General features: G+C 41.6%; 1 protein-coding gene and 1 pseudogene across 3 annotated transcripts in view; one reads left to right on the top strand and one right to left on the bottom strand.

Moving 5' to 3' along the window:
- Positions 1 to 951: 951 nt before the first annotated feature.
- On the bottom strand, positions 952 to 7,610 carry LOC132494754 (ATP synthase subunit g, mitochondrial-like; annotated as a pseudogene).
- An 11,609-nt stretch (positions 7,611 to 19,219) lies between these two features.
- The window catches only part of ABCB11 (ATP binding cassette subfamily B member 11), an 85,473-nt gene continuing 79,463 nt past the window's right edge, over positions 19,220 to 25,229 (top strand). For all 3 annotated transcript variants that reach the window (XM_060106398.1, XM_060106397.1, XM_060106396.1), the window contains exons 1-4: positions 19,220 to 19,295; positions 20,600 to 20,621; positions 23,263 to 23,317; positions 24,083 to 24,321. In XM_060106398.1, coding sequence (XP_059962381.1) covers positions 19,220 to 19,295; positions 20,600 to 20,621; positions 23,263 to 23,317; positions 24,083 to 24,321 — 392 coding nt within the window. The remainder of the gene's footprint in view (positions 19,296 to 20,599; positions 20,622 to 23,262; positions 23,318 to 24,082; positions 24,322 to 25,229) is intronic.

Raw genomic sequence — 25,229 nt, 5'->3', positions numbered from 1 at the left:
TGTACTTTGTTCAAAGACTGCTCTGGGATGGAGGAACTGAATGCCAAGATGAGCCAAGGGCAAGAGAGGAATCTTCTGTATGCTCAAGATGAACTAGGAATTACCATGAAGCAGAGAAGCTAAACCCATTAGATTTTAAAAAAGGTTTTTTTTTTTATTGAGATATTTACAATTGAAGTTGATTTACAATGTTGTGTTAATTTCAGGTATGCAGCAAAGTGATTTATATATATAAAAATATTCTTTTACAGATTCTTTTCCCTTATAGGTTATTACAAAATTTTGACTATAGTTCCCTGTGCTATACAGTAGGTCCTTGTTGGTTATTTATTATATATATAGTGTGTATATGTTAATCCCAAACTCCTAATTTATCCCTTGCCCCACCTTTCCCCTTTTAAACCCATTAGATTGTTTAAAAAGTTCAAGAGGCCATAGGTTTATAAAGAGGGATTTATCAGAAATGTGATGATGATGTGAGTAAAATAAAAATGAGAGCAAATGTCATTGGAGTTAATGACAAAATCTAACAGCTCTGTCAAAAAACACAGCTGCAGGCCCTTGCAAGTAGAAATTGAAAAATGTGAATCCAGCAGGAGTGTAAAGAAAAGAGGAAGTGGTTTCTCAGCGTTGGGAGTTATGAGTATTTCAGGGGCTTATAGATTTGAAGGTGATAATTGAGAAGCAACATTGGAAATTATGAGGAAAGATGTATAAACTTAAGTATTGCTGTGAACTTTAGCCTTATTATAAAAGCTAAATATGAATGTTCTGAAACTTAGGATATCATAGGAGATATTAGAATTGATAAATGGGGTTTCATGCATGAAAAAGGTGTAGGTATTTTTTATCATACGTTATGTTATTTTATTCAGATACCAGTCTGATCACACATGGTCCAAGAACACTCAAATAATAAACCAAATATAATCAGATGTTAAAGGCTGGTCCTCAAACATTATAGCCAATAATACCAGGCTTGCCTGTGATCTCACTGATATAAAGCCACAACCATGCTTCACTGGCCACCAAACTCTTCAGCACAGCTTCCTTAACTGTGAGCTACATACAGCAACCAGTTTGAGCACTACTGATTATTTTTTCAGGCTCTAGGTAGTTGTAGAAATCTTAGCAGAGGTTGGAGAAACCAGCTCAATCCCAAGGTCATGCAAAGATGTGGCTAATCTAGGCTTTGAGTAAGTCACAGCAGCATTTATTTGCACTGGGGCCTTCTCAGTGAGGTTACGGACAAACTGTCACCTTGAATGGTTGACTGTATCAGGTATAGGTATTTTACAAGGCTGATAAGAAGAAAGGGATCCAGGAAGTAGAAGTATGGAGAAGAACAGAGCTTGATGTTTTACCAGTGGATTTGAGCTGGCAGTGACACATCAGGAATCAGGCTGAAGGAAGAGAGGGAAGTCAATAATCACCTAGGTGAGGGAATCACTCAGAGAGGCCATGAGAAGTTGTTGGAATGAAGATCTGAGATGAATCATTGCAGAGTCACTTAGTTGGGTTGTCACTTCCTTTTTTTTTTCTTACTTATTTTCTTGTGCCATTTTCTGAATTCTCTATGTTGAAATCTTCAGAATGTATAAAATTGTGTACCTGTGTCCCTCCTTGAAAAGTAATAACACAATTTAATTTCTGGAGCTATCTAGGAGTGTAAAGAGTTTCTGTTAGCATATACCTAGCTGCCTATGAAAGAATATCCTGGTAATGGTGGCTTAAATAATAAGAGCAGTGATTTCACAGTACATGAAATCTGAAGGTATTTGGTTTCAGGGTTGGTTCAGTGGTTCAATTATATCATCAGGACCCAGACTCTATCTCTCCACCCTGCTGTCCTCAGCATGTGGCTCTTCATTTTTTAGTATGTCAGCACCTCATGATCACAAGACGTAATTTCTTTCTTTTTTTTTTTTATTGTTTAAATGAGGTTTTATTTATTTATTTAGGCTGTGTTGGGTCTTCGTTGCTGCGCACAGGCTTTCTCTAGTTGTGGTGAGTGGGGGCTACTTTTCATTGCGGTGTGCGGCCTTCTCATTGCGGTAGCTTCTCTTGTTGTGGAGCAGGCTTCAGTAGTTGTGGCTCACAGGCTCAGTAGTTGTGTCTTGCAGGCTCTAGAGCACAGGCACACTAGTTGTGGCACACAGGCTTAATTGCTCCGTGGCATGTGGGATCTTCCACATATGGAAGTCCCCCAGACATAATTTCTTAAATTCTGACTTAGAGGGAAATACCATAACTTAGAATATGATACATTGTGAGTTTTGATTCTGCTTGGCATGCATGTGCATACACACACATACACACACTACACACACATTCACTTATATTAAAAATAAAGACATATACAACAGTCCAGAGGAAGAACAAGAACTAGTGACTGTCCTTAGAATATGCCCATAAGGGGACTTCCCTGGTGGCACAGTGGTTAAGAATCCTTCTGCCAGTGCAGGGGACACGGGTTTGAGCCCTGGTCTGGGAAGATCCTACATGCCACAGAGCAACTAAGCCCGTGTGCCACAACTACTGAGCCTGCGCTCTAGAGTCCACGCGCCACAACTACTGAAGCCCGCGTGCCTAGAGCCCGTGCTCGGCAACAAAGAGAAGCCACCGCAATGAGAAGCCTGCGCACCGCCATGAAGAGTAGCCCCCCTCGCTGCAACTAGAGAAAGTCTGCATGCAGCAACGAAGACCCAACGCAGCCAAAATAAATACATGAATTAAAAAAAAAAAAAAAGAAAGAAAGAATATGCCCGTAAGGACCACGTGAGATCCTGAAATGAATTCCTGAGAATGCAGGCAACCATCCTTCCATACCGGATAAAGAAGTGAGGATGTGGCAAACCAGCTAGTGTGGGATGGGCTGTGGTCTAAAGGGAAGGATGCCTGACTGCATCCCGGGAGAGAGGAGCATGGACTCTGACACGAGGTCTGCTGAGACCCCTGGGCTGAACGGGAAGAGAGTCTCTAGCATTAGGACAGCTGCCTCTACTTCTTCGTCAGAGTTGCGTGCAAGTTGAACTTGGCTGCAAGTCCTCTATTTTGCTGTATGTCAGTTTGAGGTTTGATGCTCATGACCAGGGGCCCCTAGTTAATCATTCTTAATCATTGCTATTTAAAATTGTGACATTCTCAAACATGCGCCTGGACAAGTGTCAGCGAGAAGCCATGAATGAGTGAATCAGGTCTAAGCCATGAATGAGTGAATCAGGTCTAGATAGCTCACTGCTTTACAGCACTGCTTCACAAGCTAAGTTTCCTGGTGTCGTAAGGCATTGCCTAGAGTTAGTAAGAGTGGAAGTGAGGAGCCCTCAACAGCCATTTGCAACATAGCAATAAAAATAATGTGTCTGCCTTCACTCTTTCTCCCCAAAGCTAAAAATACTAGTTTACCAACATCCAACTGGATTGAAAAGCTTATGTAGAGAACTGGATCTTGGTCATATGTGGCTATTGGATTGCTGTCCAAAGGCATGATGGACTTATTTGGTAAGACTGGTTCCTTGTTGCCAGTGAATGTTGAGTTAAGAATGAATTGCCTTGCTTTAAGCTAGGGAGTAGTAGATAACTTCTCACACCCTATTTATAACCACATGACATGGATTACTATGAACTGTGACTGACGATGAACAACCACCCATGTCTTACAGCCTCCTCTTCCACCCCAGCAAAAGAATGTTTCCAGGACTGATAGATCACTTTAAGAAGGGAGGTGTCCCACGTGAAGCTGAGACATGCAAAGCCAATTCACCCAAGGCCTCAGGCAGGCCTGCCTCTCTCCAGTGAGAAATGCATTCATTTGACTGTTCAAATGATGACTCAGCTACAAAGACACAACCACTTGTTAATGAATTTTACTCTGTTTCAGGAGTCTCTTTGATTTTCTTCTTCTTTATTAATTTCACCTATTCCTCTCCCTTCTCCAATTATTGATATTCCCTCATAATTTTTATAACTGTGTGTGCAATGATGTATAAAAATGTGTATAATTTTTATAACTGTGTGTGCCACTGTGTGTATATTTTTGTGCTGGTTTTCCTCATTAGAGAGGAAAACAAAAATAGAAATTCTGACCAAGTACTGAGTGCTGAAGAAGATAAACAGCTGTAGAGTTCAACATATTTCATTCAGATAATTGTAAGCTACATCTCGCTAAGAGTGTGATTAAACAGTCTTATTTGGTATTGTTAATTCTAAAGGGGGAGCATAAAGCATCTAAAGTATGTTGAGGTTACTCAACTCACTACTTTTAACTTTGGTTCCCACGATCATCTTAAAGGAAGCATGATTTGAAGCACATCATGAAGGGTTGTATGTGTCATGTGTTTTACTCTAAATGGTCAAACAGGTAGGACCTGGAGGAGTTCCAGGAGCCGAGGCCAGTCATGGCACAGGGTTGAGACAGACTGTCCATGGGGCCAAAGGGGATCGCAAGGGCTGTTCAGATTAGAGCCAGCTTGTGGGAGAAGTGGGGTCAGGGGCAGAGGTCTGGAGGGAGTTGGGGCTACCTCCAGGTTTGGGACCACTGGGCCATGCCACTGAGTAGGAGCTTCAGACACCACCACACTGGCTGGTCTACATTAGGATAAACCAACATTGCAAGACCTAGAATCCACAGAAACCTTGCCTGTGATGTCCAGATGAAGACCCCATCTTTTCTGCAGAGGGTAAAGTCTTTAGGGCAGCAAAGCAAAGACTGAACTGCAGCTAGTATTTGGAGCGTGCCCAGAGTCTCTAGATATATTTTTAAAAATCCTTATTAGTATAAATTTTATGAAGCATCCTTTTAGGCATTACCGTTTGTCATGAACTTTATTCTTTTTATGTAATAACATGCATATTACAGAAAGAGATAGTTTTCTCTTATTGTATCCAATTTAGCAGACACAGAAAAGCACAAGGCAGAAAATAAAGCTCACCCATGTTCACACTTTTATAACCTACAGATAATCACTTTTATATTTTCATGTATTTTCTTCTAGTCTTTTTTACACGTCTATAAAGCAAAATTAGGAATCTACTAATTTAGATAGATAGAAGTTTCACCTCCCTTCCTGCCTGGGTGTGAGTCACAGGATAAAAGAAAGTAGAAGAGGAAAAATCCATGGATTACTGGTTCACAGTGCTATCCTGCCACACTGATCTCCAATAATCCCCACACAGCCATAGATCTCATTGACTTCTTGGGAAGGGCTTCTACTACATGACTATTGATACCTCATCATGGGCACCCTTGACTAGGCAAAATGGGATCGAGAAACTTCATTAAAAATTTTTTTAAACGTATATTTTTCACGGCAGAGCCAGCTGTAGGATGTGATTAAGGAGGGTGCCTAATCGGTGGCTTGGGGGATGTTGGTGTGTACATCCATGTGCCATCCAGATAGACTAAAATCTTAGACTCTAAACTAAAATTTCCTAATCTTAGGGCATTGTCTCTAGGAGTCAGATCAACTTGGTGGTACCCATGCTGGAGGAGAAACTACTCTGCCTCCAGATCCAAAACACTTTCTTTCCCACATGCAGCATATTTGCTCAGGATCTATGGCACAGGGAAGTTCAGACAGGCTTCATTACCCTATACATCACTCCCATTTTACAGATGAAGAAACTGAGGCCAATGGAGATTAAATAACCTGCCCAAAGTCACTTGGCTAGTGTGTGAACTCAAATCATTGTGATTCCAAAGCCCGTCTCTTGAGATTGGCTAGCTTTTAACCAAATCTCCTGTGCTCACAGCTAGACGTCCTCTCCCAGTCTCTCTGGCAAGTAGATGTGACCATGTGACAGAGTCCTGGCCAATGGAATGCAGTGGAAGGGATGGATGTCATTTTCAGGTTTGGCTGTGGAAACTGTCCACACATAATGTTTCATATTTTCTCTTCCCTTGTGAGATGGCTAGATGCCAATGTACAAGGAGACCTTGAAAGCCACATGTTGAGGATATCGGCACCTCTGTCAGCCTGGGCCCCTGAGTGACTTGTGGATCAGAGCACCTTCCCCTGCCACCAATTTTCCTTCACTCAAGACCCATTGGACTTCATAGGAGTCCAAGTATCATTAACAAGTCTCATTGCCTTAACTAAATCACATTGCAAGTAAGTGGCAGAACCAGAATACCAGCCCAGTTCTTCTGGCTCCATAAACCTGTGCTTTTTTCACTGTACCATTCTGCCTCCCTCTGTAATGAGCTAAATTACAGAAATTTTACCCTTCCAGGGAATTACCTGGCGGTCCAGTGGTCAGGACTCCGCACTTCCACTGCATGGGGCAGAGGTTCGATGCCCGGTCGGGGAACCAAGGTCCTGCAAGCTGCATGGCACAGCCAAAAAAAAAAAAAAAAAGAAAAGAAAAGAAAAAACAGAAATTGTACACTTCCACACAGCTGGCTTTAAAAACACAGAGCTACCCAAAGGTGCTCTAATCTAGCCACTTTTCTCTCTACTAATCTCTATGCCGCAAAAACACAGCCAGTTATGTGTTAACTGATTCAAGTTGGCTTTTTGCAATTTATATTGATTTTCAAAGTGGTAATAACCAAACAAAAGAGTCCATCACTGTTGTACATGTGCAAGTTTCCCTGGACTGAAGTTCCAGTCTTAGACTGGCTGCAACACATCCTGCTGGAATCAAAAATCCTTCTTTGCCGGTCTTTCCCTATTTAAGCAAGATAGATGCCACTGTTGCCCACAAACAAAACACCGTTTTCTAGTCTCTCCTCTCAGTAGACATCCGGTCCTTCTCAATGCTGCCTGCATGTGTTCTGTGACCTTGCTCACGCTTTATTTCTGACCTGGTCCTTCTCCTACTTTGAGACATAACTCAAATTTCCCCTCTTCTGACACTCTTTCTCTGATGATTCCTGTCCCTACTGATGTGTCACATTTTAAATACTTGAGACGCATTGAACATTTTGACAATTGATGTTTCATCTTTTTTTTTTCCCCTTAATTGCTTTTTATGTGGAGCCTTATCTTCCCTTTAAGATTTGAACATTCTCAGGGACATTAACTTAATGTTTACAAGTTGGAAATCGGCATAACACCTGACATGGTGTCTTGCAAATAGATGTTCAATAATTTGTTCTTAAATGGTTCAAGGAATGAAAGTAATGGTAACTTCTTTTGTTTCTTCCACAGTGAGTGCCCACAATGATCCTCAATGTAATTTTTTAAACTGTTGGTTGAATTCTGTCTTCATGGTTTGGGGCCTTCCCTGAGGCATTTTGGTGTATGATTTTGAAACATGGTCCAAATTGGTCTACAGTGACCTCCAAGGCTCTACAATAGAGGTTTTCAAGCTTCAGCATGCTGGGGGCCGTCCGCAGAGTTTCTGATTCAGTAGGTCTGGGTAGGGCCCAGATTTTCCAGTTCCAACAGGTGAGGCTGCTGCCGCTAGTCTAGTGGCCACAGCCTGAGAACCACTGCCTGCTTCCACCATACTGATACCACCTGCTACTGCTCCGCCCACTTATTCTACTCTAGCTACACGGACTTCTTGTGGCTCCTGAAACTTACCAGGTGTGCCCCTGCTTCAGGGATTTTGCATTTGCTGTTTTCCCAGATACTCACGTAATTTTCTTCCTTATCCCAGGTCATTCCTTACATGTCATCTTCTCCAACCACCTGATTTAAAATGGCAACACTCTCCGTCCCCTCCCCTGTCTGCCACACGCACACATACACACATTCACACATACACATGCTCCCTATCACATCCCTTTCCTGCAATGTTTTCCTCCATAGCATTTATCACCATCTGACATATATGTTTTATTTTTTTTACTGTCTAGCTCCTCCCCCCACCAGAATATAAGGTTCCTGAGGACAGGGATTCTCATCTGTTTTACTCATTCCTGTATCTCAGAGGATAGAACAGTGTTTGGCACATAGTAAGCACTCAAATAGTAGTTGATTTTTTTATTTTTATTTTTTTTTGCGGTACGCGGGCCTCTCACTGTTGTGGCCTCTCCCGTTGCAGAGCACAGGCTCCGGACACACAGGCTCAGCGGCCATGGCTCACGGGCCCAGCCGCTCCGCGGCATGTGGGATCTTCCCGGACCGGGGCACGAACCCGTGTCCCCTGCATCGGCAGGCGGCCTCTCAACCACTGCACCACCAGGGAAGCCCCAGTAGCTGATGTTTTAACTGGAGGACAGCAGGGACCACGACCTTACCTGTTTTCAGACCATAAATCATAAAGAAAACACACCTACTGCTGAAACAAAATAGGAATGATTAACACGGTATTCACTCTGCCTGGGCCAACCCTGTCAAGGGGTCAGAGTTGAAGGAGTAAAGGAAGATGCCATTAACCCTCTCAGGGCCTCTGGAGGGGTCACTGCTCTGTCCTCACTTCTCATCTATAAGCTGAGGGGTGGATGAAATATCTGCAATGTTGTTTCCTGCTCTAAAACTCCAGGCTCTATCTTCCTCCTGGTCTATATGCCCCACAAAAGGAGGTCTTAGGACAGTAGGACCAGTGAGAAGCTCTGCTCAGTTTTCTCCTGAGCATTTTCACCCTTTGGCTTTTGTCAACAATTTCACCACAACAAAGTTAGCAAAATTCTATTGAGAATCTTCCCCCAATTAAAGGTACAATCCCACAGCTGTGCTGCCTTTTTGGTTTTGTGTCAATTTTTTTCCCTGGGTCCTAATTGGTGCCAAACGCAATATTATTATATTTGCATTGTCTCAGAAGTCAGTCTACCCCAGGGATTCTCAAACCAGTTTAGATAGGGGAACATCAAGAAATCTTTCTTGCCTTTGCTGACCTTGATATATTGAGATTTTTTTTTTTTTGCAGTACGCGGGCCTCTCACTTTTGTGGCCTCTCCCGTTGCAGAGCACAGGCTCTGCACTCGCAGCCTCAGCGGCCATGGCCCATGGGCCCAGCCGCTCCGCGGCATGTGGGATCCTCCCAGACCGGGGCACAAACCCGCGTCCCCTGCATCGGCAGGCAGACTCTCAACCACTGCGCCACCAGGGAAGCCCTATTGAGATTTTAACATCTAAATATAATAACACACAAAATTTGGGGCTAAATCACAAACTATCGAAATCCTGTATATAGATTCCAGTAGAGACAAACAGTAGTGGAAGCTGAATTTCAAAGAGAAACTTATGGCCGAAAAATTTTAAATTGAGAAAATTTGATCTTATCATTTAATTTGATCTTGCTTTCTGCAAACTGGGAAACATTGGTCCATCCACGGCATTTCAGAGCATGGGGTGGAAGAGGGTTAGCTTAGAGTGGTCAGGAGCATAAGTTCTCAACCTACTAGTTGTAAGACCTTGGGTGGATTATTTCACCTCTCTGAGCTTCAGTTTCCTCTACTATAAAATGGGAATAACAATGATAGCACCTAACTCCTACAGTTACTGAGAAGTCCAAATAAGGTGGTACAAGTTAAACTCTTCAACTGAGTCAGGTACCCAATAAAGTGATGACCAGTGTTGGGTATTTACTATTCATTGCTGAAGGCCATAGTGAGGAGTGTTTAGGAAAGGGTTCACTCAGGTAGGGAGAGGAAGAAGAAATAAGAGCATTTGAGAAGATGGAAGGACCAACACGAAGAGAGAGGAACGGATATGGGTGGCAGCAAAAAGCTGTTGGAGAAGCTTTATGTGTTGATTTGACTTGGTTTTCTGTTCATTTGAACCTTTTAAAAAATCATTAATCTTTACTTACACAGGGCTTCATCTGGTGGGTAGAGCCTGAGGTTATTGACTGTTCAGACCAGGGTGCAAGGGTCATCTGAGCACACAGAGTTTTGAGCAAAAGGCTGTTTCAGGTGTTCTTTGAGGTTATCTGTCTCCATGAAACTCTGGGGCTGGGGCAGGAATATCAGCGCCTGCAACCTAAAGATTTTCCAAGAGTGATCTTTTAAATTGAGGAGGAAAAGCTTTAAGGTATTTTTTTCTGCCTTGTTATGTTTTCAAGCAACTCTTCAAAAATAATGGCCTATAAACAGAAGAGTTGGACATGGCCAGAGTCACAGTGGTCTTGCTGGGCACCCCCTGCTGGCTTCTCACCTCTCCTTCGAAGCTGAATCAACACTTTCCAAAGCCTGTTGACACCCTCAGAGCGATTCCCAAGTGCACTCTGTGTTTGGGGTTATTATTTTGAGTGTGTTCAACCTTTCCTCAGATGTCACTGAACTCTGCTTAGGCTGGCCTTCAGGGCATTGACCCTTAAGCAAATAGATAGAGTTCTCGAAAAAGCTTGAATTCTGTTCAGTGCTTTACAATGATGAAAACTGAAGTTGGAACGGGTTAGAAAACTATTTGACTCTCCACAGTGGAGTCCATTGTTTCTTCTGGCTTCTTCAATTTCACGTTCACAGGTAAGTGACGTATATCGTCTAGAGCATGGGAAGACCATGTTCTGCAAATTCATCTCCTCTAAGTCTTACTTTGTGGTGTGTTGTGTTTCTGATTCATTAAAGGCTGGCCTCTTGTTATGCAATAAACAATGCTACAGGGCTTGGCTAGGAACTTGCAGAATACATTAATGATTTCATAATATTGTATATAATACAGATAAATCTTTGTTGCTATCTCATTTATAGTAATACTTTTTTATGCATCAATTTTCTTGAGAATGTGTGTGCGTGTGTGTGGTATGTGGGTGTGTGTGGTGCAAATGGGCAAATAGACTGAATAATCAGCGCAAAGTAAAAATGTTACTGAACTTTTTAAAGTTGGCTTTATGAAAGCACAATTCTGTATGCACTGACCACCACAAATCTTACCCCAGAAAGCTGGTGCTGGTTTAATACAGAACTATACTGACTCCATTCTCCTAGGTTTCAATAATTCAGATGCTGGAAAATATGAGCTCTGGATTCATGGCTAGAAGGGGAAAAGTTGAATTCTAGAATCTTATTTCCATTTTTCGGTTTCCCTAGACAGTAGAAAGCACATGTTGCTGATGATTTGAACACATTGATCAAATATCATTCACATTTAAGACTGGGAATAAAGTGCATTTTTTCCTAATGTTTTGAAGGGGGGCATAGCTTTCTAGACATTTTAGAGGCAAATTATAATGATTGTACTTAGAACTCAATATTGGGATCTAATAGTGGTTATTACTAAACTTTTAAGGTATTAACTTATTATTTTTTTATTTATTTTTATTTTTTTGATATTAACTTATTTACAGGCTATTTCTTTTTTTTTTTTTTTAATACATTTATTTATTTATTTATTTTTGGCTGCTTTGGGTCTTCGCTGCTGCGTGCAGGCTTTCTCTAGTTGCAGCGAGCGGGCGTTACTCTTGGTTGCAGTGCACGGGCTTCTCACTGCAGTGGCTTCTCTTGTTGCAAAGCACGGGCTCTAGGCACGCAGGCTCAGTAGTTGTGGTGCACGGGCTTAGTTGCTCTGCAGTATGTGGGATCTTCCCGGACCAGCGCTCGAACCCGTGTCCCCTGTATTGGCAGGCGGATCCTTTTTTTTTTTAACATCTTTATTGGAGTATAATTGCTTTACAATGGTGTGTTAGTTTCTACTTTATAACAAAGTGAATCAGTTATACGTATACATATATCCCCATATCTCTTCCCTCTTGCGTCTCCCTCCCTCCCACCCTGCCTATCCCACCCCTCTAGGTGGTCACAAAGCACTGAGCTGATCTCCCTGTGTTATGCGACTGGCAGGCGGATTCTTAACCACTGCGCCACCAGGGAAGCCCCTACTGGCTATTTCTTAATAGAGGTTCTTTCTGTGTGCAGCCAACCCTCACCTTATGCCCCCCTCCCCCAGACTTAGTTACCCTCCTACTCTGCCTGTACCACTCTTGTCATTATCTGTTTGAAACCTCCATCTCCCTGCCTAGAGGTTTACATGCCCTTCCCCCCACTAGATTGTAAACCCTTGAATAATTTGTGTGTCCTACTACTAAGCGTAAAGGTGACAAATATTTGCTGATGAATGCTAGAAGTGGATTTGGAAGTAATTTAGGAAAAAAACACTGCTCACTCTGTGGTTTTAAAAGACACTGAAATTGCTAGAAAATGCCGAGTTCCTTAGCAGGAATCAAGTATTGGGTTTACTTTGCTTTATGGAGGTGAAAGAACTATACATATAGAGACCAAGCAGAAGAGCAGGGAGGAACCTTGGTGTTAAATCCTGTTTTCTTCAAGAGCAGTTCCTTAGTTCTCCGTCTCATTTGCGATCCTGTGAAGCAGGCCTATCCGTCTGCCCCTTGAGGATCACTGTGTATTTCTTTCCCTTCTCAGTCAGCTGTAGCCCCCATGGCTAAAGGGCCTCTGCTTCATCTTATCCCGGGACAGTGTCTCCACGTTGTTGACACACACCTGCTTATCTGCAAGGCAGTATTTTTCTATTTTTCTTGCTTCTTGGTATAAATCAATATTTCTTTTCTCCTTTAATGATCCTTTGGAGAAAGAAATCATTTGCTGGGTTTGATCATAATAAGGGTGCCCTTCCTACATACCTAAATGTCAGCCGTGAAAGACTTGTTAAGGGCTTTTTAAAAAAAAACAGAATTTGTGGCTTCAAAAGGGACTTCCAAATTCACGAGGAGCAGGTGCAGTTCTGCTCTCTGAGCAGCTCAGGGAAGGGGAGAGTGTGGTGCTGGCGGCCTTGAATGGTTTTACAGAGGGGAAGACTTCACGAGAGAAAAGCTAAAGCCAATATTCACAGTGTGATGTGAGGTGCAGACGCTGTTCCAGCCCCGAGACTGGCCTCCCGCCCCTCAGTGGCTGCTAGAGCATTTAGATCCTTCGAGGCCTAAACGTGGAAAAAAATCTCAGCCTCTTCCTCCTGAATTCAGTCTAGGCAAGATCAATGTGTTTCAAAAATAGCATTTGGAAGAAAATGAACCGGAATGCAGAACAGATCTCCCCAGAGAAAATTCAAAGCCGAGAACACTGGTAGAGTTGAGAAGCTGTGTCCTAAAGTGACAAGAGCCTGGGCACCGTTGGCCTGGCTGTCTTGCATCACACAGCCTGTTTCCTTTGGTCACCTCAAGCCTGTCTGCACAGGAGTGAAGTGAACTGCATAGGGCCCTGGCCTTGGTAAACGAGGGGAGATTTCTGTCCTTCCCAGCCCAATCTCCCTGTCTCTCTGGGTGTGGGCTTATCAGAGTGTTGTGTTTTTTGAAAGTATAAATACGATCATATCTTTTTCTTGTCTAAAAGCCCTTACTAGTTCCCATTGCCCTGGGGATAAGGACCTAAGTCCTCAGCATTAAGGATTATGAGGCCCTGAGGAATGAAGCAGCCACATCCTCCAGACCTGCCCCATCCATGTTCCCTCAGACTCACTGGACACCCTTGGGTCCTTGAACCTATGTATTGTCTTTTGAGTCTGGGCCTTTGCATGAGCCTGGAGCGGCCTTCTCTCTCCTGTTCCCTTGGCTAACTTTCCCTATGTTCAAGGGCCCATGTTAACTGTGCTGGTTCCAGAGCCTTCCCTTACTCTCTAGACAAGGGCAGGGCCCTGCTTGAGGGTCTAGGGGATACCTGTACTTCTCTTTTACTCACAGTCACAGTGCTTACTTCTTACGTGTCATCTGCCTTCCCTGTCACAGTGTAAGTTCCATGAGGACAGGCAGGTTGGAGGGCTGGTGTGCCATAAGATTTTTAGGCTGGGTAAATCAGCTCTCCAAAGATTTCTTCCTGGGCTTCAGGCTGTCCTGAACTGACTTCATAATGCAGGGGTCTGCAAACCTATGTGTGAAGAACTAGGCAGTGAATGTTGAGGCATTGGTGGGAAGGTGGGAATGGCCTCTGTCACAGCAACTCAACTCTGCCATTGTAGCCCCAAAGCAGCCAAGGGCAAAATGATAACAAATGGGCATGACTGTGTTCCAAGAAAATGTTATGTACAAAAACAGGCAATGGGTTGAAAGTCCTGATTATTATCATATCCTTCAGCCTGGAAGGATTCCAGCTACTGGGAGAACTGTTTTTACCCCAACCTGTTCCTTCCTTCCTGCCCTCTTTCCTTCCCTCCTTCCCTCCTTCCTTCTTTCCTTCCTTCCTCCCTTCCTTCCTGTCTGCCTTCTTTCCTTCCTTCCTTCCTCCCTCCCTCCCTCCCTTCCTTTCTTTCCCAATTCTTCTGCAGTATCAACAGCCAGTTGCTAGTGTTGACCCAGCTTTTGGTGAAGGTCAACCCACTCATCTGTTGCTCCAGGCTGGTGTCTTGAGGTCACACTAGCAGCCTTGGTGTGATGTGGCCCATGGTGGGCTCTGACGTGTTGTCCTCAGGTCTTTGATTTGCTCCTGGCACGGCCTATAGAACCTGTATCTCCTCCAGCTTTGACAGCCTCAACCCCCTGTGCCGCTGCTCCCTTAGCCCCTTTTCTGAGGTCTCTCACTGTCCCAGGTTCTCTCGGGCGACCATCCAGGTGCTGCTCTCTGTCTCCTCTCTCTCCTCCCTGGCAGTTGTCTTCCAGAATGCTGTTGCTAATGTTCTAAGGTAGAAAAATCCTTGCTATTACTACCAATAAAGGTCAGGAGGCTGTTCTCTAATGTAGATTTCTGTGTTGATAAGATTAGACATTTTATTAAAGAAAAAGAAACTTTGACCCTGGAGAGTGAAACAGAAGTGCAGGTAGTACTCAGGGTATAGACCACGTGCCATTTGGCAGAGGGGGAAACTGGTGTTTCCAGTTTATCGTGGGCGATTCAGAATTCTTGGGGGATTCCATGATTAGGTGGCCAAAATCTGCTGATCAGGGCTTAGAAAGCTTGATTTCCTACTTTTAACTCCTAGGTTCTCTTAAGTTTATTGAAAGACAATTTTTCTGGGAGACCTTGAAAATTCTCAGTCTGTTCCCAAAGAGATTTTTTAGAGATTAAAATAATTTACTATATAAAAAGGTAGAGTAAAAAGGAAATAGCTTGGTAAGTTATTTTCAAATCTGAGTTCTTTTGTGTGGGTTAAAGTACAACTTTGTTATTGTAAATTGTTAAGAAACCCTAATTAAAGCTTCTTGCAATGCATGATACTCAAGTACCTTTCACATGCTTCAGGAAGCTCAAGAACAAATTGTTAGCTTAAATGCTATAGATAATAGCTGAGAGAGTAGAATTAGATGACATGACTTCTGCTTGCACTCTTAAATCATAAATGTACCAAGTGAGGAAGAGACATGCTCTCACCACCCTGTACAACAAATGTGCTTGTCACTGAAATCTAGATTCCCACTATGTTTCCAGGGTTTCAGAGACTAACAGAGATGTTCTCCAGCATCTGCTCTAAGAATCTCCCAGGATCTCATCTAATAAAAAGGGAATTAACCAGTGGGGAAAACATGGTCTAATGATACATCAGGGTACACTTATAATGGTATGAGGCCATTCATCTAACATCTAATCTTGGAAACATAATTTTTTTCTGGAAAATACCACAAGCAAAGTCTTCGTTTATTCTTTCTAGTAATTTTAATATCTCATTGCACTTCTCCAAATGTAGTGTTATGAAATTGCTACTATCTTTGTGGGTGCACACAAGTAATTAACATTTTCAACACAATGGCCTTTAAAGGTCATCACGGAATTGACCAGAGATAAGGCAACTAGCTTCCGTTTCTTTTTTTTTAATCTCTTTATTTATTTATTTATTTATCTGTTTATTTATTTATTTATTTTTGGCTGCGTTGGGTCTTCATTGGTGCACGCTGGCTTTCTCTAGTTGCGGCGAGAGGGGACTACTCTTCATTGCAGTGCCTGGGCTTCTCACTGCGGTGGCTTCTCTTGTGGAGCATGGGCTCTATGCATGCGGGCTTCAGTAGTTGTGGCATGCGGGCTTCAGTAGTTGCGGCTCATGGGCTCTAAAGCGCAGGCTCAGTAGTTGTGGCGCACAGGCTTAGTTGCTCCGTGGCATGTGGGATCTTCCCAGACCAGGGCTCGAACCCGTGTCCCCTGCATTGGCAGGCTGATTCTTAACCACTACGCCACCAAGGAAGTCCCCTAGCTTCCGTTTCTGACTGAGCAACCGATGCATGTCCTGTAGCACTGGAGAGAGTGTGTCTTTTAAAACATAGCTCCTTGGAGTGGACTACTGAAGTCCAGAGTGATGCATTGAATATTGAGAAAGAAAACAAACAAAAGAACAGTCCCAGATATTTGGTTGCTGGCCTGGTACTCACAGCTAAGCTGTGTTATTCTCCTATAAGAAATAAACAATCTCATGGAATACTAACTGAATTAGTCAGGGTTCTGCAAAGGAACAGAAAGAATAAGATTATATATAGATACATAGAAAGAGATTTATTATGAGTCATGTGATTATAGAGGCTGAGAAGTCCTACAATCTGCCATCTGCAAGCTAGAGACCCAGGGGAGCCAGTGGTGTAGTTCCAGTTGGAATCTGAAGGCCCAAGAACCAGAAGTGCAGATGTCTGAGGGCAGGAAAAGATGATGTCCCAGCTAAAGCAAAAGGGCAAATTCACCCTTCAAAAAAATTAATTAGTTAATTTTTTAATTGATACATAGTTGACATATAACATTGTGTCAGTTTAAGATATACAACATGTTGATTTGATACATTTATTTATTACAATATGATCAACACTGTAGCTTTAGCTAGTACCTTTATCACATCACATAATTATTATTTCTTTTTTGTGGTGAGGACATTTAAGATCTAGTCTCTTAGCAATTTTTAAGTACACAATACAGTATTGTTGACTGTCATCACTGTGCTGTGTATTAGATCTCCAGAACTTACTAGTCTTCTAGTTGCAAGTTTGTACCCTTTAACAACATCTCCCCAACTCCCCCCAACCCCCCAGGCCCTGGTAACCACCATCCTACTCTCTGTTTCTACAAGTTCAGCTTTTTTAGATTCCACATAAAAGTGAGATCATCAATATTTGTCTTTCTTTGTCTGGCTTATCTCACTAAGCATAATGTCCTCAAGTTCCATCCATGTTGCTGCAAACGGTAGGAATTCCTTCTTTCTCATGGCTGAGTAGTATTCCATTGACTTAAAGCATGGAGAAATCGGGGCCTGGAGAAATGTTAAAAAACATATCCAACAACATAGAGTGAAGCCATAGGCAGTACTGGGATCTGTGGAACTCCAAAGTTCACAGGCAAGACACTATGCTAATGGTCTCTAAACACTGCCAAATATTTGCACACCAGTGAAAAGAAACCTTTTTAAATGAAGAGCTAAGCCAGGAAAAAAAATAATTGGAGACTGGAGTTTTAAAAAAATGTCTCATTTTGGGCTTCCTTGGTGGTTCAGTGGTTGAGAGTCGGCCTGCCGATGCAGGGGACACAGGTCCGTGCCCCAGTCCGGGAAGATCCCACATGCTGTGGAGCAGCTAGGCCCGTGAGCCATGGCCCCTGAGCCTGCGCATCCGGAGCCTGTGCTCCGCAACAGGAGAGGCCACAACAGTGAGAGGCCCGCGTACCGCAAAAAAAAAAAAAAAAAAATTCATTTTAAAATTAGGAAATGCAATATTATAATTATGGTTCATGTTGTTTTATTATTTTCTCATTATCAAAGAGTTTCTTTCTTTGCTTTTTGAAAAAAAAAATTTGGGTCAAAATTTCAAAAACGGTATAACCAGCAAACATTGCAGCCTGAATGTAATATTGCTATGTTAAAGAAATTTTGTTGTTGGATAAAAAATTCTGAATTTGTTTTTTTTTAGTATTTTTTTAACTGACCTCATAAACTACATAGTTAATGTTTCACACTCTGCACTTTTTTTTTGGCTGTGCTGGGTCTTCATTGCTGCGCGTGGGCTCTCTCTAGTTGCGGCGAGTGGGGGATACTCTTTGTTGTGGTGTGCAGACTTCTCATTGTGGTGGCTTCTCTTGTTGTGGAGCACGGGCTCTAGGCTGATGGGCTTCAGTAGCTGCGGTGCATGTGCTCAGTAATTGTGGCACACGGGCTTAGGTGCCTCATGGCATGTGGCATCTTCCCGGACCAGGGATTGAACCTGTGTCCCCTGCATTGGCAGGTGGATTCTTAACCACTGGACCACCAGGGAGGTCCCTCTCACTCTGCTTCTTAATATTGAGTTTATTTTTTAAAATTTATTTTGTATAAATCATATTGATAGATACCATCATCTTGATAGTACATTTGATATGACGTAATGAGAAGGGTACTTTATCTCTGTGGTCTTCCTCCCCAAAACACACAACTCCTGTCTAATCATGAGAAAAACAGCAGATAAATCCCAATTTCAGGAACATTCTGTAAAATAACTGTTCAGTACTTCTCAAAACTGTCAAGATCATCAGAAAGAAGAAATTTATGAGAAATTGTCATGGCTAAGAGAAGCTTAAGGAGATTTGACAACTTAGTGTAATGTCTTTATATCTTCACAACACTTTGCACTGTTGGATATTTAATTTTTGTCAGTATTTCAATGAATGGTTTTAGTATTTGTCACTGATCAGTACCCAAATGCATTCATTGGGTTGGAACATAATGATTTTTCTAATTTTATGGGCTTTTAAACATCTGGAATGGATATTAATTTTTACTGAATACTTTTTCTCCATCTATCAGGATGATCCAATTTTTTTACATTAGACAATCATTGCATTTCTGGGATCAACGTTGCTCACTATGTTTTTTTCATAAATTGCTAGATTATATTGAACATATTTAGCATTCTAAACTCTACTTTCAAAAATAATTATAATTCTATTTTTTTCTTATAACATTTTTATTTGTTTTAATGTCAAGATTATACTTATGTTATAAAATGAATTAGGTAGCAGTTCTCCTGGTCCATGCTGGACTTCCCATATTCTGGATCTAGGGGTTGCATTTACAAAGGAGCACTGAAACCTACCCACCAGTATTTGGGTGTTGTTGGTCAGCTCTACTGACCCAAGAATGTCACCAGTTGGCTGTGCCCTTCTAGTGGTTTTTATTTTTACTCACTTAAAAAAATCAATCAATCAAACAAGTAAGCACAGATAAGCAGAAAGAACAAATAAATAAAAAACAAGTATCCATCAAGGAACCAGAGAAAGTCATAATCAATGGTTTGGGTTTATGTTTCCTAATAATTAGACTCGTTCATGGGGTTATTAACCAATTTAAAAAATCTACTTTTGTCTGAGATTGTTAATGAAGATAATTTCTTGAACCAAATTATTCTTTCACTTGGCTACTTTGGTTAAGGAAGAGAAAATAAATAATAATCACAATGATTCTTTTATTTTATTTTCTAGAGTTGTTGGCTGTGGACTGCAATTACCATGTCTGACTCAGTAATTCTTCGCAGCGTGAAGAAATCTGGAGAAGACAATCATGGTTTTGAGTCAGATAGATCATGTAAGTGGCCTTTTTCTCTTACTGTCTCTTGTACAAAGAGAGGTGAGAACAAAAGTGGAACAAGCTAGTGAAGGTTTAAGGAGAAGAGAAAAATCAATGGCAATAAATAGAACTGTTATTGGATGGTCTTCTAACATACTCTAGGTGTTTCTCCCTAGAATCCATCTAGTGGAATGGCTGAGAGTGTTAGGTAAGAACACACAAATCCTGGGTGAGTGAAAGCATCTCACCTATAAACGTCTCTTCCCTGGGTAGAGTAGGGTTGTTCTAGCACTGGCTATTATTATTACCTTTATATGTATATTGTTATAATTGATTATAGTAGTAAATGTTTAGTGAGCGCTGCTCCCTGAGAGGAACAGTTCAAAGACTCTGCTGGCCAGAGTGAGGTAATGTGTGTAGCACTAGTACGTGGTGTGTAGTGAGGGCAGATGATTCTAAGCTTTTTTTTTTTTTTTGTAAATCCTATAATTTTACATTTTATAGAAGAGGAAACAGAGAGTTGGATACATTTTTGAAAACTTGGCAAAGATCGTGTGACTAATAATTAATGGAGCCGTAATCCTAGTCTGGTTCTGATTCCCAAACCTAAGAGGTTAATCTCTATCTACACTGTAATGCCTCTTTACTCTTAATGAAATGAAATGACGTGAAATTTAAATGCCAGGGGAACCAGGATGTGCTGTCCTATGACAATGGTTGGCATTAGCACCTCGGGTTCCTTTCCTTGTGGTTTCCCTACACTCAGGACCCTGAGCACCCATTTTCACCTCCTCCCCTCCATCTGCTCTGACTTATGCTGGGGAAAATAGTACGTGGCTCAATCCTATGGCTTCTACTGGCATGGGGGTGTCAATGGTATCTTATTGTTTAGTTGATTTGTGGTCCGCATTTTAAGTAGACAAATTCTGATGTTTATAAAGAACCAAACAAGAAACAAATATTCATTTTATTTGGTAGTTCAAAAAATCAGACTTTCTTTAGCTAATTTAGAAATGTTGGTCTTTAGTTGACATCCAGAAGGTAAAAAGATTTCATTTTCTAGAGAAAAGTCAAGAAATGTAGTCAAGGCAGCAGTCCTGAATGTGAAAAAAATGTCTTCTATATTATGGAGAGAGAGAGAAAGAGAAAGAAAGAGAGAGAGAGAGAGAGAGAGAGAGAGATGAAAAAGCAAAAAATTATTTTGCATTATTCCATGAATAAAAGTAATTATAGAAATGTTTGTCCAGAGCAAAATTGTTAATGACTATGTTTCATTTTGTCATTATTATTAACTGCTTTTTGTATTGTTTTTATCCTGACAGATGACAATGATAAGAAATCAAAGTAAGTGACTACTCAACAATGCATCACATCTTCAAAATAATTTCCTAATATTCCCATAAAAGGCACAAAGCAGAAGCAATATTTTTACACACATTGCACTGCCTACAAAATGGTATATATAATCCATTCTTTTTCTCTTTAAAACATTACTATAATTTGATTTCAGAAACCTTTGGGAATATTCCTTCTGGATTAGGTCCAAATCTCCCCTATATGTCCAGGAACACCACAGAATTTCTGAACTAAATGAGCAGAGGAAAAATTGGACAAGTATGATTTCATGGGCACAGAGAAGAAAGCCCAATTCTTCCCAAAAGCAAATCGTAGAAAGCTAAAATGTAATTATTAGATGTTTCTCTTTAAGAGTTTAAATTCTCTTCTAAAACAAATGCCACTTAATCATACTCGGCATGAGGGCAGGATTAAAGGAGTCTAATGTAGAAAACAAGGAGGTACCAGCTAAGTTTCTGAAATAGAGGTGGTGGAAAGGGAGAGGTTGAAGGTATTTAAGACATTTTAAGTAATTCATGGCAGAGGGATGTGGTAGTCGTGGTAACATTAGCTTTGGACTTGGAATGGTAGGGTCAGCTGGGCGCCGAAGAACCATTCTTCCTCACTGGGTGGGAAAGAGATGGAAAAGGGCATGGATGCAGATGAATGAGCTACAGTGAGGATGAGCAGGAGAGCTGAGTGAGTGCTTTGGTTTTTAGAGGATATGAGCCTTTCTCCTGATAAGTGTGGTAACGTAAACATGGAAATGGAGATTTGAAATGATGTAGGGGAGGGTTGAAACTTTAAAGACTTTGGCCATGGAAGTTTCCATCGAGAAGGTGACTTTGGAGAGAAGGTATGAAGGAGGTGAGGGAGTTGGCCATATAGATATCTGAAGAAAAAGCATTTTGGTGAGAGGAAGTAGCAAGTGCAAACACCCAGAGGTGGGAACAAATTTGGCATGGACAAAAATCAGCAAAGAGGCCAGGTGGCTCGGGTGGTGAAAATTGGAGTGAAGTAGGAGAAAACAAGGTCAGAGAGTCAACTGGCCAGACCACGGAGGGCTATGGATGTGTCAGCAAGGATCTGTGATTCTACTCTGAGCTGGAAGGGAAGCTTAGGGCAGCCAAGTGCTAAGCACAGCATGTGCAGCACCTTTCAGATGGTGGAGAGGTTGTTTCTAGCAGGCCCAGCAGCCTGGCTTCAGGAGGAGAAGGGGGAACAGCTGGCTGAATGCAGAGATGGGGTTTCCAAGGGTGGATATGGGGAAAAGGATTGAGGATGATGGTGAAAGTGTGGTCCAAATGGCCAGCAGTGGGACCTAGGATGCCGAGTAAGGAAGCAACATCTTGATGGCGTTTAGTGATTGTAAGTAAATGGAGAGTTTAAAGGACTGCGGGTCTCAACTGAGATGACAAAAGGTATAGAAGGAGGAAGGAAGTGAGAAAACAAGATGCATGCTCAGTCCCAAAGAGCTGATAGAGTAGACTAGTTCCTGGTGAAAACAAGACCTGCGGTATATTCATGAATGGATGACTCAGGTGAAGTGGAGATCCCTGGAGTTGAAAAGTTCAAGTTTGGGTTGAGTACAATTTTATGAGCAATAAAATGAATAAGAAATAATAAGTAAATATGAGTTTATGGGAAGTATGGGAGTTTTTTTGAATTTTTTATCATGTTAACATTATTTAATGTAGTTGTAAAATTTTTAAGTGCAAGAAGGAAGCTGTAAATTAGATAATCCAACCACCTCAACTTATAAGGAAATGTAGGTAGAAAGAGGCCGAGGTTCAAAGCTGAGGTCCAATAGTTATTTGCTACTGTAACAGGGAGTACAGAGTACTTTTTATTTTCTCTTAGCACCTCTCAGAAAGACCTCAGTGAATCTCTACTGAAAAAGAGATACAGCTATACTGAAATCTCTAGAAGAGGTAAATCTGAAAGTAATAGCCAGTTAAAAAAATTTTTTTAATTTTATATTGGAGTATAGTTGATTAACAATGCTGTCCTAGTTTCACAGCAAAGTGATTCAGCTATACATATAAATGTATCTATTCCTTTTCAAATTCTTTTCCCATTTAGGCCATTACAGAATATTGAGCAGAGTTCTCTGTGCTATACAGTAGGTCATTGTTGGTAGTTTTTGTTTTAGTTTTTTTTTAAAATAAATTTATTTATTTATTTTTGGCTGTGTTGGGTCTTCATTGCGGTGCACGGGCTTCTCATTACGGTGGCTTCTCTTGCTGCGGAGCACGGGGTTTCGGCTCACGGGCTTCAGTAGCTGTGGCTCGAAGGCTCTAGAGTGCAGGCTCAGTAGTTGTGGCATGTGGGCTCAGTAGTTGTGGCTCACAGGCTGTAGAGCGCAGGCTCAGTAGTTGTGGTGCACGGGCTTAGTTGCTCCACGGCATGTGGGATCTTCCCGGACCAGGGCTCGAACCCGTGTCTCCTGCATTGACAGGCGGATTCTTAACCACTGGGCCACCAGGGAAGCCCCCTGGTTAGTTTTTAAGATACCAGTTTTGGAAAGAATTTCGCAGCTAGTGGGGGCTTTCTTTCTTACTAAAGAATGACTCATAAAATCACCATCTAGGAAGAATTTCTCATTGTTTTGGAAAGGACGGTCTGTAAACCCCTGTGTTTTTATCCTCAGGTTAGAAGATAAGAAGAAGAAAGGTAGCAGCAGTCAAGTTGGCTTCTTTCAATTGGTAATAAAACTGTGCTGATTTATGGCACAGGTTTTGCCACTGTGAGTTGTTCAGGTGGTGGAGGAAGTGTTATAGTCACATTGGCAGGTTTTTTAACTATGATGATCACTTTTTCAGTCATAAACTGTCTACGTGATAACATGTTGAATAGCAATTAGAAATTTATTGCTGATTAAACACAAATTCTATCTGGTAAATCATAAAAGTGTTCTAGAAGATAATCTCTAAGCCCCTAATTATCATTTTAGTAAGGAAAATTATCATAGTAATAATGTCATGTATACTTATTCTTATGATGTCTTTAGAAATTCCATAGTGTAGGTATTTTTCTCAAATTTGCAGAGTGGAGGCATTTCTGGGCACAAATAGGTGCTCTTCATTGTCAATATCAGTTCTGGGAGCCGATATTGCTGAATAACCCACACAGAATATCTACATGGCAATAGCATGTGTGCCAGTGATTGTTTCCCCCTTAAGCTGGGAATGAATATCTAAGAACTAAAGTCAGCTCCTGAGATAAAGAGAATGAATTATGAGACTAGGAAAGAGATAACATGAACTAACAATGTAAGAGTCTAATGATTTAGATAATCGATGTACCGTTTATTTCAATATTAGTGAGAACTCTACCTTTCAATTAAGATGATTCCCTTAAGACTTGGTGTTGAATACTATTTATCAGAATCTAGTAACTAAAATTAAATAGCCCTCCTACCTCTCCTGCTTTTCACCCATAGATGATCTCTGAATCCTTTGTTTTTCAAGTTTCGATTTTCTTCAAAGACTGACATTTGGCTGATGTGTGTGGGAAGTTTATGTGCATTTCTCCATGGAGTAGCCTATCCAGGCATGCTACTGATTTTTGGCACAATGACAGATGTTTCTATTGAGTATGACATGGAATTACAAGAACTCAAGATCCCTGGAAAAGCATGTGTGAATAACACGATAGTATGGACCAACAGCTCTCTCTACCAGGACGTGACAAATGGAACGCGCTGTGGGTAGGCTGCTATTTTTTACTTTTCACTTTTTTGGCTTGTATCTTAGATTGTAATTCAAAATGTGTGAAAAGAACCTTATGGACTGAGCTGGAGTGGTATCTAACACAGAGCAAAAAGAAACATAAATTTACCCTTATTTCTATAATTACTCTGCCCTGAAGTTCTTCCTGTCCTACCGGATTTCTAAAGCTTAACAATTACAACAGCAAAACACAGAACTGGAAATTGCTCATTGAATACATCACCCAAATTTCACCACTTTGTAGACAACAGCCTTGAGGATGACACTACCAATACTTGATGCAGTTGGAGGATGACGCATGAATTTTACTTGAGTCCTTGTCATGCCTCATATCCAAGACTTCCTTTTTCCTCTTCCCTGTTTCCTCCTTCCTTCCTTCCTCCCTCCCTCCTTTCTTTTTCTTTCTTTCTTTCTTTCTTTCTCTCTCTCTCTCTCTCTCTTTCTTTCTTTCTTTCTTCCTCTCCTCCCTTCTGTTCCTCAGCTGCTGTGGCCGTGGCTGATGTCCCACTTGATCCCCAGCCTTCTCTCTACAATGGGAATTTCATCATTCCTGTGCTCTAGGACTTGGAATAGGGGCCGTTGGTCTCAGTTAGCAGTTGAGTTTCTGTGGAGGAGTGATGTGGTGCTATGAATAGAAGACAACCATGCAGAATTAACCAGAGCTCACCATGCTCCTGTTTTGTCTGTCATAAGCCCGACAGGCTGCCTTGTAATCAGTGAGTCTGTAGGGTACACAGAGTTGATTCACTGTCATAGCATGGACTTTGCAGCCTGCCTCATGCTGCCTCAGGGCCAGAACAAGCTCATTTGCACGTATGAACCCACTCAGGTTCAAGAACCAAGGGCAGGGCACATCCTAGCTAGAAAGACACTTGGAATGGCGCCC

Source organism: Mesoplodon densirostris, chromosome 8 (assembly GCF_025265405.1).
Source record: "Mesoplodon densirostris isolate mMesDen1 chromosome 8, mMesDen1 primary haplotype, whole genome shotgun sequence".
In the NCBI taxonomy this organism is placed as follows: domain Eukaryota; kingdom Metazoa; phylum Chordata; class Mammalia; order Artiodactyla; family Ziphiidae; genus Mesoplodon; species Mesoplodon densirostris.
Note: the sequence above shows the minus strand (reverse complement) of the source record. Positions and strands in the feature narration are given on the sequence as shown.